This window comes from Salmo salar, chromosome ssa04, assembly GCF_905237065.1.
Source record: "Salmo salar chromosome ssa04, Ssal_v3.1, whole genome shotgun sequence".
NCBI classification, from domain to species: domain Eukaryota; kingdom Metazoa; phylum Chordata; class Actinopteri; order Salmoniformes; family Salmonidae; genus Salmo; species Salmo salar.
In genome coordinates, this window is record NC_059445.1 from 3,936,053 (window position 1) to 3,949,023 (window position 12,971).

General features: G+C 47.2%; 1 protein-coding gene across 2 annotated transcripts in view; it reads right to left on the reverse strand.

Annotated features, from left to right (window-relative positions):
• The window catches only part of LOC106594199 (wolframin), a 78,694-nt gene that overhangs the window by 46,505 nt on the left and 19,218 nt on the right, over positions 1-12,971 (reverse strand). For both annotated transcript variants that reach the window (XM_045716323.1, XM_045716322.1), the window contains exons 5-12: positions 8,546-8,719; positions 6,663-6,719; positions 6,087-6,229; positions 2,106-2,192; positions 1,679-1,924; positions 1,400-1,565; positions 1,224-1,336; positions 582-745 (exon numbers count right to left, since the gene is read on the reverse strand). In XM_045716323.1, coding sequence (XP_045572279.1) covers positions 582-745; positions 1,224-1,336; positions 1,400-1,565; positions 1,679-1,924; positions 2,106-2,192; positions 6,087-6,229; positions 6,663-6,719; positions 8,546-8,719 — 1,150 coding nt within the window. The remainder of the gene's footprint in view (positions 1-581; positions 746-1,223; positions 1,337-1,399; positions 1,566-1,678; positions 1,925-2,105; positions 2,193-6,086; positions 6,230-6,662; positions 6,720-8,545; positions 8,720-12,971) is intronic.

The window sequence follows — 12,971 nt, forward strand, 5'->3', positions numbered from 1 at the left end:
AGGTAGTACAGGTAGAGGTACTGACCTGTAGAACAGGTAGTAGAGGTAGAGGTACTGACCTGTAGAACAGGAAGTAGAGGTAGAGGTAGAGGTACTGACCTGTAGAACAGGTAGTAGAGGTAGAGGTACTGACCTGTAGAACAGGTGGTAGAGGTAGAGGTACTGACCTGAAGAACAGGTAGTAGAGGTAGAGGTACTGACCTGAAGAACAGGAAGTAGATGTAGAGGTACTGACCTGTAGAACAGGTAGTAGAGGTAGAGGTAGAGGTACTGACCTGTAGAACAGGTAGTACAGGTAGAGGTACTGACCTGAAGAACAGGAAGTAGAGGTAGAGGTACTGACCTGAAGAATAGGTAGTAGGGGTAGAGGTACTGACCTGTAGAACAGGTAGTGGAGGTAGAGGTACTGACCTGTAGAACAGGTAGTAGAGGTAGAGGTACTGACCTGAAGAACAGGAAGTAGAGGTAGAGGTACTGACCTGAAGAATAGGTAGTACAGGTAGAGGTACTGACCTGTAGAACAGGTAGTAGAGGTAGAGGTACTGACCTGTAGAACAGGTAGTAGAGGTAGAGGTACTGACCTGAAGAACAGGTAGTACAGGTAGAGGTCTAGCAGGCAGGGCAGACTGATCTTCATCACCACTGACTCCCCTAGTGGCAGGGTAGTGAAAGTGTGGCTCAGCATCCTCAGCAGAACAGCACTCTGGGGCAGGAGACTGGTCAGAGAACACAAAGACGTCGCCACCTACAGACAGAACCACACATAGGACCAGCAGTAATATGTATTATATATATATATACCTACAGACAGAACCACACATAGGACCAGCAGTAATATGTATTATATATATATATACCTACAGACAGAACCACACATAGGACCAGCAGTAATATGTATTATAATATATATATATATATATATATATATATATACCTACAGACAGAACCACACATAGGACCAACAGTAATATGTATTATAATATATATATACCTACAGACAGAACCACACATAGGACCAGCAGTAATATGTATTATAATATATATATATATGGTCTCTGGTCTAAAGTAGTGCACTATATAGGGAATAGGGCTCTGGTCTAAAGTAGTGCACTGTATAGGGAATAGGACTCTGGTCTAAAGTAGTGCATTATATAGGGAATAGGGCCCTGGTCTAAAGTAGTGCACTATATAGGGAATAGGGTGCCATTTGGCCTGTGTCTGACCTCAGTGATAAGCGCCCGTTTGGCGTAAGTGGCGCCCGAGGGACTCAGGCTCTTGTAGCTGACCACCGTGAACAAGATGGCTACCGTGGAGAGCTCCGAGCAGGGGATCCATCCTATAACACAGAAACACTGGTTAGCCTCTTATAGACACACACACTACACACACACACACACACCTTTATCAGCGACGGGGAAGGAGAAGATGATGAAGAACACAGATATCAGGAAGTAGAGGTAGGGTTCTAGATTGTTCCAGCCAAAGTTAGACTCTGCTTGCTCCACGTCCAGGCCAGGCTCAAACCTGGTCAGCAGAGTTGTTAGGGCACTGAAGTTCTCCCACGCCTGGAGAGGAGGAGGAGGAGGAGGAAGACGAAGAAGAAGAGAGATCAGAGGAGAGTTTAAAGTGAGAAGAGAAGAGAAAAGGAGAAGAGAGGGTAATGTTAGCTGAGCTGTACCTTGCTGCTCTGGAAGATGCGTAGCGTGCAGATCACCATGGAGATGAAGGAGAGGTAAAAGACGAGGAGTGGGATGAAGAAGGCAAACAGGTCAACAGTCAGATTACTGATGATGAAGAAGAAGATGAGCGCGTTGACGTGGTGCGTGGGGATCACCGTGCTCAGCCATTGCACGCCGGCGCGAGACGCCCAATCAATGAGCTGATCCTTCACCTCGATGACCGCAGTGATAGGGTACTGCAACACCTGGAGATGGAGAGGAGGGGTGAGGGAGGAGGGAGGGAGGGGTGAGGGAGGAGGGAGGGTGGAGTAGGGATGGGGAAGGAAGGGAGGGAGAAGAGGGGAGTAGGGGTGAGGGAGGGAGTGGTGAGTATTTGAACCAATATTTTAAGAGATGTTAGCTGATTGGGTGTGATGTCATACTTACCAGGAAGTGTCGTCTCGTGTCCATCAACATGTCACTCCGACCCATCCCCCACACTCCCTTCTGAGGCTTCTTGGGGACCAGGCCACTCTGCAAATGTACAAACACACACACACACACACACACACACACACACACACACACACACACACACACCAGGAACACACACACACAGGAGCACGTACACAAACAGACACACACACCTCTTTACTCAAAAAGGTCAGCTGTAGTGTCATTTAGGATGCTGACCAGCTGTAGTGTCATTTAGGATGCTGACTAGCTGTAGTGTCATTTAGGATGCTGACCAGCTGTAGTGTCATTTAGGATGCTGACCAGCTGTAGTGTCATTTAGGATGCTGACTAGCTGTAGTGTCATTTAGGATGCTGACTAGCTGTAGTTTAGGATGCTGACTAGCTGTAGTGTCATTTAGGATGCTGACTAGCTGTAGTGTCATTTAGGATGCTGACTAGCTGTAGTTTCATTTAGGATGCTGACTATCTGTAGTGTCATTTAGGATGCTGATTAGCTGTAGTTTAGGATGCTGACAAGCTGTAGTGTCATTTAGGATGCTGACTAGCAGTAGTGTCATTTAGGATGCTGACTAGCTGTAGTGTCATTTAGGATGCTGACTAGCTGTAGTGTCATTTAGGATGCTGACTAGCTGTAGTTTAGGATGCTGACTAGCTGTAGTGTCATTTAGGATGCTGACTAGCTGTAGTGTCATTTAGGATGCTGACTAGCTGTAGTGTCATTTAGGATGCTGACTAGCTGTAGTGTCATTTAGGATGCTGACTAGCTGAAGTGTCATTTAGGATGCTGATTAGCTGTAGTGTCATTTAGGATGCTGACTAGCTGTAGTGTCATTTAGGATGCTGACTAGCTGTAGTGTCATTTAGGATGCTGGTTAGCTGTAGTTTAGGATGCTGACTAGCTTTAGTGTCATTTATGATGCTGACGAGCTGTAGTGTCATTAAGGATGCTGACTAGCTGTAGTGTCATTAAGGATGCTGACTAGCTGTAGTGTCATTAAGGATGCTGACTAGCTGTTGTGTCATTTAGGATGCTGACTAGCTGTAGTGTCATTTAGGATGCTGACTAGCTGTAGTGTCATTAAGGATGTTGACTAGCTGTAGTGTCATTTAGGATGCTGACTAGCTGTAGTGTCGTTTAGGATGCTGACTAGCTGTAGTGTCATTTAGGATGCTGATTAGCTGTAGTTTAGGATGCTGACTAGCTGTAGTGTCATTTGGGATGCTGATTAGCTGTAGTTTAGGATGCTGACTAGCTGTAGTGTTGTTTAGGATGCTGACTAGCTGTAGTTTAGGATGCTGACTAGCTGTAGTGTCATTTAGGATGCTGACTAGCTGTAGTTTCATTTAGGATGCTGACTAGCTGTAGTGTCCTTAAGGATGCTGACTTGCTGTAGTGTCATTTAGGATGCTGATTAGCTGTAGTTTAGGATGCTGACTAGCTGTAGTGTCATTTAGGATGCTGACTAGCTGTAGTGTTGTTTAGGATGCTGACTAGCTGTAGGTTAGGATGCTGACTAGCTGTAGTGTAATTTAGGATGCTGACTAGCTGTAGTGTCATTTAGGATGCTGACCAGCTGTAGTGTCATTTAGGATGCTGACCAGCTGTAGTGTCATTTAGGATGCTGACTAGCTGTAGTGTCATTTAGGCTGCTGACTAGCTGTAGTGCCATTAAGGATGCTGACTAGCTGTAGTGTCATTTAGGATGCTGACGAGCTGTAGTGTCATTTAGGATGCTGACCAGCTGTAGTGTCATTTAGGATGCTGACTAGCTGTAGTGTTGTTTAGGATGCTGACTAGCTGTAGGTTAGGATGCTGACTAGCTGTAGTGTAATTTAGGATGCTGACTAGCTGTAGTTTAGGATGCTGACTAACTGTAGTTTAGGATGCTGACTAGCTGTAGTGTCATTTAGGATGCTGACTAACTGTAGTGTCATTAAGGATGCTGACTAGCTGTAGTTTAGGATGCTGACTAGCTGTAGTGTCATTTAGGATGCTGACTAACTGTAGTGTAATTTAGGATGCTGACCAGCTGTAGTGTCATTTAGGATGCTGACTAGCTGTAGTTTCATTTAGGATGCTGACTAGCTGTAGTGTCATTAATGATGCTGACTAGCTGTAGTGTCATTTAGGATGCTGACTAGCTGTAGTGTCATTTAGGATGCTGATTAGCTGTAGTGTCATTTAGGATGCTGACTAGCTGTAGTGTCATTTAGGATGCTGACTAGCTGTAGTGTCATTTAGGATGCTGACTAGCTGTAGTGTCATTAAGGATGCTGACTAGCTGTTGTGTCATTTAGGATGCTGACTAGCTGTAGTGTCATTTAGGATGCTGACTAGCTGTAGTGTCATTAAGGATGTTGACTAGCAGTAGTGTCATTTAGGATGCTGATTAGCTGTAGTTTAGGATGCTGACTAGCTGTAGTGTCATTTAGGATGCTGACTAGCTGTAGTGTCCTTAAGGATGCTGACTTGCTGTAGTGTCATTTAGGATGCTGATTAGCTGTAGTTTAGGATGCTGACTAGCTGTAGTGTCATTTAGGATGCTGACTAGCTGTAGTTTCATTTAGGATGCTGATTAGCTGTAGTTTAGGATGCTGACTAGCTGTAGTGTCATTTAGGATGCTGACTAGCTGTAGTGTCATTAAGGATGCTGACTAGCTGTAGTGTCATTTAGGATGCTGACTAGCTGTAGTGTCATTAAGGATGCTGACTAGCTGTAGTGTCATTAAGGATGCTGACTAGCTGTAGTGTCATTTAGGATGCTGACTAGCTGTAGTGTCATTTAGGATGCTGACTAGCTGTAGTGTCATTTAGGATGCTGACTAGCAGTAGTTTAGGATGCTGACTAGCTGTAGTTTAGGATGCTGACTAGCTGTAGTGTCATTTAGCATGCTGACCAGCTGTAGTGTCATTTAGGATGCTGACCAGCTGTAGTGTCATTTAGGATGCTGATCAGCTGTAGTGTCATTTAGGATGCTGACCAGCTGTAGTGTCATTTAGGATGCTGACTAGCTGTAGTGTCATTTAGGATGCTGACTAGCTGTAGTGTCATTTAGGATGCTGACTAGCTGTAGTGTCATTTAGGATGCTGACTAGCTGTAGTGTCATTTAGGATGCTGACCAGCTGTAGTGTCATTTAGGATGCTGACCAGCTGTAGTGTCATTTAGGATGCTGACTAGCTGTAGTTTCATTTAGGATGCTGACTAGCTGTAGTTTAGGATGCTGACTAGCTGTAGTTTAGGATGCTGACTAGCTATAGTGTCATTTAGGATGCTGACTAGCTGTAGTTTCATTTAGGATGCTGACTAGCTGTAGTTTAGGATGCTGACTAGCTGTAGTGTCATTAATGATGCTGACTAGCTGTAGTGTCATTTAGGATGCTGACTAGCTGTAGTTTAGGATGCTGACTAACTGTAGTGTAATTTAGGATGCTGACCAGCTGTAGTGTCATTTAGGATGCTGACTAGCTGTAGTTTCATTTAGGATGCTGACTAGCTGTAGTGTCATTTAGGATGCTGACTAGCTGTAGTGTCATTAATGATGCTGACTAGCTGTAGTGTCATTTAGGATGCTGACTAGCTGTAGTGTCATTTAGGATGCTGACTAGCTGTAGTGTCATTTAGGATGCTGACTAGCTGTAGTTTAGGATGCTGACTAGCTGTAGTTTAGGATGCTGACTAGCTGTAGTGTCATTTAGGATGCTGACTAGCTGTAGTGTCATTTAGGATGCTGACTAGCTGTAGTGTCATTTAGGATGCTGACTAGCTGTAGTTTAGGATGCTGACTAGCTGTAGTTTAGGATGCTGACTAGCTGTAGTTTAGGATGCTGACTAGCTGTAGTTTAGGATGCTGACTAGCTGTAGTGTCATTTAGGATGCTGACTAGCTGTAGTTTCTCTCCAGAGGCCTGTTGTGCTGTGACTCACTCTGTGTGTGTGTGTGTGCTGTACCTTCTCTCCAGAGGTTTGTGCAGGGCCCTGGCTCTGGGTCTTGGGTGTGTCCTGTCTCTGCGTCGAGCCGGTGCTGGGGGCCATGCCCTGGGCATACCTCTTCGTGATTTCCACAAAGTCATCCAGGTCAACAAACTGACCAGCTATATAGAGAGAAGGGGGAGAGGGGAGAGGGAGGAGAGGGGAGAGAGGGAGGAGGGGAGAGAGGAGAGGGAGGAGAGGGAGGAGAGGGGAGAGAGGGAGGAGGGGAGGAAGGAGAAGGGAGAGAGGAGAGGGAGGAGAGGGGAGAGAGGGAAGAGGGGAGAGAGGAAGGAGAGGGGAGAGAGGGAAGAGGGGAGAGAGAGAGAGAGGGAGGAGGGGAGAGAGAGGAGAGGGAGTACAGGGGAGAGGGAGGAGAGAGGAGAGGGGAGAGAGAAAGAGATAGAAAGGGAGATAGAAAGAGGGATGAGAGGAAAAAGGAGAGAGGTGTAGAGGGCAACATGGAAAGGGAGAGAGAGAAAGGGAGAGAGAGAGAGAGATGAGTCATTAAATCTTCACTTCTCTCTCTCCTTGTAAATACAACACCCACACACTTACTCTCTCCAGTGACCATGTTCTCCAGGACTTTCTGGGTTTGGTCCGTGGTGGCGCCACCTGTTGGCCAACATTACAGAGTCACTTACACTTAAAGAAAATAATAATGTGAAGCAAGTTTAAATACATGACATTTGACCTTTTAATACAGACAGTCTACAGATGGTCTGCATTACAGTCTACAGATGGTCTGTATTACAGTCTACAGATGGTCTGCATTACAGTCTACAGATGGTCTGCATTACAGTCTACAGATGGTCTGCATTACAGTCTACAGATGGTCTGTATTACAGTCTACAGATGGTCTGTATTACAGTCTACAGATGGTCTGTATTACAGTCTACAGATGGTCTGCATTACAGTCTACAGATGGTCTGTATTACAGTCTACAGATGGTCTGTATTACAGTCTACAGATGGTCTGTATTACAGTCTACAGATGGTCTGCATTACAGTCTACAGATGGTCTGCATTACAGTCTACAGATGGTCTGCATTACAGTCTACAGATGGTCTGCATTACAGTCTACAGATGGTCTGTATTACAGTCTACAGATGGTCTGTATTACAGTCTACAGATGGTCTGCATTACAGTCTACAGATGGTCTGTATTACAGTCTACAGATGGTCTGTATTACAGTCTACAGATGGTCTGTATTACAGTCTACAGATGGTCTGTATTACAGTCTACAGATGGTCTGCATTACAGTCTACAGATGGTCTGCATTACAGTCTACAGATGGTCTGTATTACAGTCTACAGATGGTCTGCATTACAGTCTACAGATGGTCTGTATTACAGTCTACAGATGGTCTGTATTACAGTCTACAGATGGTCTGTATTACAGTCTACAGATGGTCTGTATTACAGTCTACAGATGGTCTGTATTACAGTCTACAGATGGTCTGTATGGTCTGTATTACAGTCTACAGATGGTCTGTAGACTGTAGACTGTATTACAGTCAAACATTCCTGCAAAACTCATCAAAATATCAACTCCAACTTGTTCCCAGAGATCAAGTAACATGGCTGCTGAGAATGTGGAACTCAACGTTAAGTGTGTGTGTGTGTGTGTCTGTCTGTCTATGTCCAGGTGTGTGTGTGTGTGTGTGTGTACAGGTGTGTGTGCGTGTGTGTGCATCCAGGTGTGTGCGTGTGTGTTTCCAGGTGTGTGTGTGTGTGCGTCCAGGTGTGTGTGTGTGTGTGTGTGTGTCCAGGTGTGTGTGTGTGCGTACAGGTGTGTGTATGTGCGTACAAGTGTGTGGGTGTCCAGGTGTGAGTGTGTGTGTGTGTGTGCATCCAGGTGTGTGTGTGTGTGTTTCCAGGTGTGTGTGTGTGTGTGTGTGTGTGTGTGTGTGTGTGTGTGTGTGTGTGTGTGTGTGTGTGTGTGTGTGTGTGCGTACAAGTGTGTGGGTGTACAGGAGTGTGTGTGTGTTTCCAGGTGTGAGTGTGTGTGCGTACAGGTGTGTGTGTGTGTTTCCAGTTGTGAGTGTGTGTGCGTACAGGTGTGTGTGTGTCCAGGTGTGTGTGTGTGTGTGTGTGTGTGAGTGTGTGTGCGTACAGGTGTGTGTGTGTGTGTGTGTGTGTGTGTGTGTGTGTGTGTGTGTGTGTGTGTGTGTGTGTGTGCGTACAAGTGTGTGGGTGTACAGGTGTGTGTGTGTGTTTCCAGGTGTGAGTGTGTGTGCGTACAGGTGTGTGTGTGTGTTTCCAGTTGTGAGTGTGTGTGCGTACAGGTGTGTGTGTGTCCAGGTGTGTGTGTGTGTGTGTGTGTGTGTGAGTGTGTGTGCATACAGGTGTGTGTGTGTCCAGGTGTGTGTGTGTGTGTGTGTGTGTGTGTGTGTGTGTGTGTGTGTGTGTGTGTGTGTGTGTGTGTGTGTGTGTATCGTACCGTGCACAGCGTTGACCTGTCCAACGTTCTCCATCATCTCAGACACAGCCATCTTCTCCTTCCTGTCAGGGTTCAACTTCCTGAACATCATCATGGCTGCCTTCCGGACCGTCTGCTCAAACCTGCTCTCTGTTGACAGACGACGTACCTCCTCCTCATTATCCTCACTGATACCTGGGAGGTTCACACACACACACACACACACACACACACACACACACACACACACACACACACACACACACACACACACACACACACACACACACACACACACACACACACACAGGTAGAGTAAACACACACACACACAGGTAAACACACACTCACAGGTTAACACACACTCACAGGTAGAGTAAACACACACACACAGGTAAACACACATTCAACACTCACAGGTAGAGTAAACACACACACACACACACACACACACACACACACACACACACACACACACACACACACACACACACACACACACAGACACACACACACACACACACGTAAACACACACACAAACACAGGTACGCACAGTGAACTATACAGGGTGGTATTGAGGACGTGGGTAACCAGTGAACTACACAGGGTGGTATTCAGGACGTGGGTAACCAGTGAACTACACAGGGTGGTATTGAGGACGTGGGTAACCAGTGAACTATACAGGGTGGTATTGAGGACGTGGGTAACCAGTGAACTACACAGGGTGGTATTCAGGACGTGGGTAACCAGTGAACTATACAGGGTGGTATTGAGGACGTGGGTAACCAGTGAACTACACAGGGTGGTATTGAGGACGTGGGTAACCAGTGAACTATACAGGGTGGTATTGAGGACGTGGGTAACCAGTGAACTACACAGGGTGGTATTGAGGACGTGGGTAACCAGTGAACTACACAGGGTGGTATTGAGGACGTGGGTAACCAGTGAACTACACAGGGTGGTATTCAGGACGTGGGTAACCAGTGAACTACACAGGGTGGTATTGAGGACGTGGGTAACCAGTGAACTACACAGGGTGGTATTGAGGACGTGGGTAACCAGTGAACTACACAGGGTGGTATTCAGGACGTGGGTAACCAGTGAACTACACAGGGTGGTATTGAGGACGTGGGTAACCAGTGAACTACACAGGGTGGTATTGAGGACGTGGGTAACCAGTGAACTACACAGGGTGGTATTGAGGACGTGGGTAACCAGTGAACTACACAGGGTGGTATTCAGGACGTGGGTAACCAGTGAACTACACAGGGTGGTATTGAGGACATGGGTAACCAGTGAACTACACAGGGTGATATTGAGGACGTGGGTAACCAGTGAACTACACAGAGTGGTATTGAGGACGTGGGTAACCAGTGAACTACACAGGGTGGTATTGAGGATGTGGGTAACCAGTGAACTACACAGGGTGGTATTGAGGACGTGGGTAACCAGTGAACTACACAGGGTGGTATTGAGGACGTGGGTAACCAGTGAACTACACAGGGTGGTATTCAGGACGTGGGTAACCAGTGAACTACACAGGGTGATATTGAGGACGTGGGTAACCAGTGAACTACACAGGGTGGTATTGAGGACGTGGGTAACCAGTGAACTACACAGGGTGGTATTGAGGACGTGGGTAACCAGTGAACTACACAGGGTGGTATTCAGGACGTGGGTAACCAGTGAACTACACAGGGTGATAATGAGGACGTGGGTAACCAGTGAACTACACAGGGTGGTATTGAGGACGTGGGTAACCAGTGAACTACACAGGGTGGTTTTGAGGACGTGGGTAACCAGTGAACTACACAGGGTGGTATTGAGGATGTGGGTAACCAGTGAACTACACAGGGTGGTATTGAGGACGTGGGTAACCAGTGAACTACACAGGGTGGTATTGAGGACGTGGGTAACCAGTGAACTATACAGGGTGGTATTGAGGACGTGGGTAACCAGTGAACTACACAGGGTGGTATTGAGGACGTGGGTAACCAGTGAACTATACAGGGTGGTATTGAGGACGTGGGTAACCAGTGAACTACACAGGGTGGTATTGAGGACGTGGGTAACCAGTGAACTATACAGGGTGGTATTGAGGACGTGGGTAACCAGTGAACTACACAGGGTGGTATTCAGGACGTGGGTAACCAGTGAACTACACAGGGTGGTATTGAGGACGTGGGTAACCAGTGAACTACACAGGGTGGTATTCAGGACGTGGGTAACCAGTGAACTATACAGGGTGGTATTGAGGACGGGGGTAACCAGTGAACTACACAGGGTGGTATTCAGGACGTGGGTAACCAGTGAACTACACAGGGTGGTATTCAGGACGTGGGTAACCAGTGAACTATACAGGGTGGTATTGAGGACGTGGGTAACCAGTGAACTATACAGGGTGGTATTGAGGACGTGGGTAACCAGTGAACTACACAGGGTGGTATTGAGGACGTGGGTAACCAGTGAACTACACAGGGTGGTATTGAGGACGTGGGTAACCAGTGAACTATACAGGGTGGTATTGAGGACGTGGGTAACCAGTGAACTACACAGGGTGGTATTCAGGACGTGGGTAACCAGTGAACTACACAGGGTGGTATTGAGGACATGGGTAACCAGTGAACTACACAGGGTGGTATTGAGGACGTGGGTAACCAGTGAACTACACAGGGTGGTATTCAGGACGTGGGTAACCAGTGAACTACACAGGGTGGTATTGAGGACATGGGTAACCAGTGAACTACACAGGGTGATATTGAGGACGTGGGTAACCAGTGAACTACACAGAGTGGTATTGAGGACGTGGGTAACCAGTGAACTACACAGGGTGGTATTGAGGATGTGGGTAACCAGTGAACTACACAGGGTGGTATTGAGGACGTGGGTAACCAGTGAACTACACAGGGTGGTATTGAGGACGTGGGTAACCAGTGAACTACACAGGGTGGTATTCAGGACGTGGGTAACCAGTGAACTACACAGGGTGATATTGAGGACGTGGGTAACCAGTGAACTACACAGGGTGGTATTGAGGACGTGGGTAACCAGTGAACTACACAGGGTGGTATTGAGGACGTGGGTAAGCAGTGAACTACACAGGGTGGTATTCAGGACGTGGGTAACCAGTGAACTACACAGGGTGATAATGAGGACGTGGGTAACCAGTGAACTACACAGGGTGGTATTGAGGACGTGGGTAACCAGTGAACTACACAGGGTGGTTTTGAGGACGTGGGTAACCAGTGAACTACACAGGGTGGTATTGAGGATGTGGGTAACCCGTGAACTACACAGGGTGGTATTGAGGACGTGGGTAACCAGTGAACTACACAGGGTGGTATTGAGGACGTGGGTAACCAGTGAACTATACAGGGTGGTATTGAGGACGTGGGTAACCAGTGAACTACACAGGGTGGTATTGAGGACGTGGGTAACCAGTGAACTATACAGGGTGGTATTGAGGACGTGGGTAACCAGTGAACTACACAGGGTGGTATTGAGGACGTGGGTAACCAGTGAACTATACAGGGTGGTATTGAGGACGTGGGTAACCAGTGAACTACACAGGGTGGTATTCAGGACGTGGGTAACCAGTGAACTACACAGGGTGGTATTGAGGACGTGGGTAACCAGTGAACTACACAGGGTGGTATTCAGGACGTGGGTAACCAGTGAACTATACAGGGTGGTATTGAGGACGTGGGTAACCAGTGAACTACACAGGGTGGTATTCAGGACGTGGGTAACCAGTGAACTACACAGGGTGGTATTCAGGACGTGGGTAACCAGTGAACTATACAGGGTGGTATTGAGGACGTGGGTAACCAGTGAACTATACAGGGTGGTATTGAGGACGTGGGTAACCAGTGAACTACACAGGGTGGTATTGAGGACGTGGGTAACCAGTGAACTACACAGGGTGGTATTGAGGACGTGGGTAACCAGTGAACTATACAGGGTGGTATTGAGGACGTGGGTAACCAGTGAACTACACAGGGTGGTATTCAGGACGTGGGTAACCAGTGAACTACACAGGGTGGTATTGAGGACGTGGGTAACCAGTGAACTACACAGGGTGGTATTCAGGACGTGGGTAACCAGTGAACTATACAGGGTGGTATTGAGGACGTGGGTAACCAGTGAACTACACAGGGTGGTATTCAGGACGTGGGTAACCAGTGAACTACACAGGGTGGTATTCAGGACGTGGGTAACCAGTGAACTATACAGGGTGGTATTGAGGACGTGGGTAACCAGTGAACTATACAGGGTGGTATTGAGGACGTGGGTAACCAGTGAACTACACAGGGTGGTATTGAGGACGTGGGTAACCAGTGAACTACACAGGGTGGTATTCAGGACGTGGGTAACCAGTGAACTATACAGGGTGGTATTCAGGACGTGGGTAACCAGTGAACTACACAGGGTGGTGTTGAGGACGTG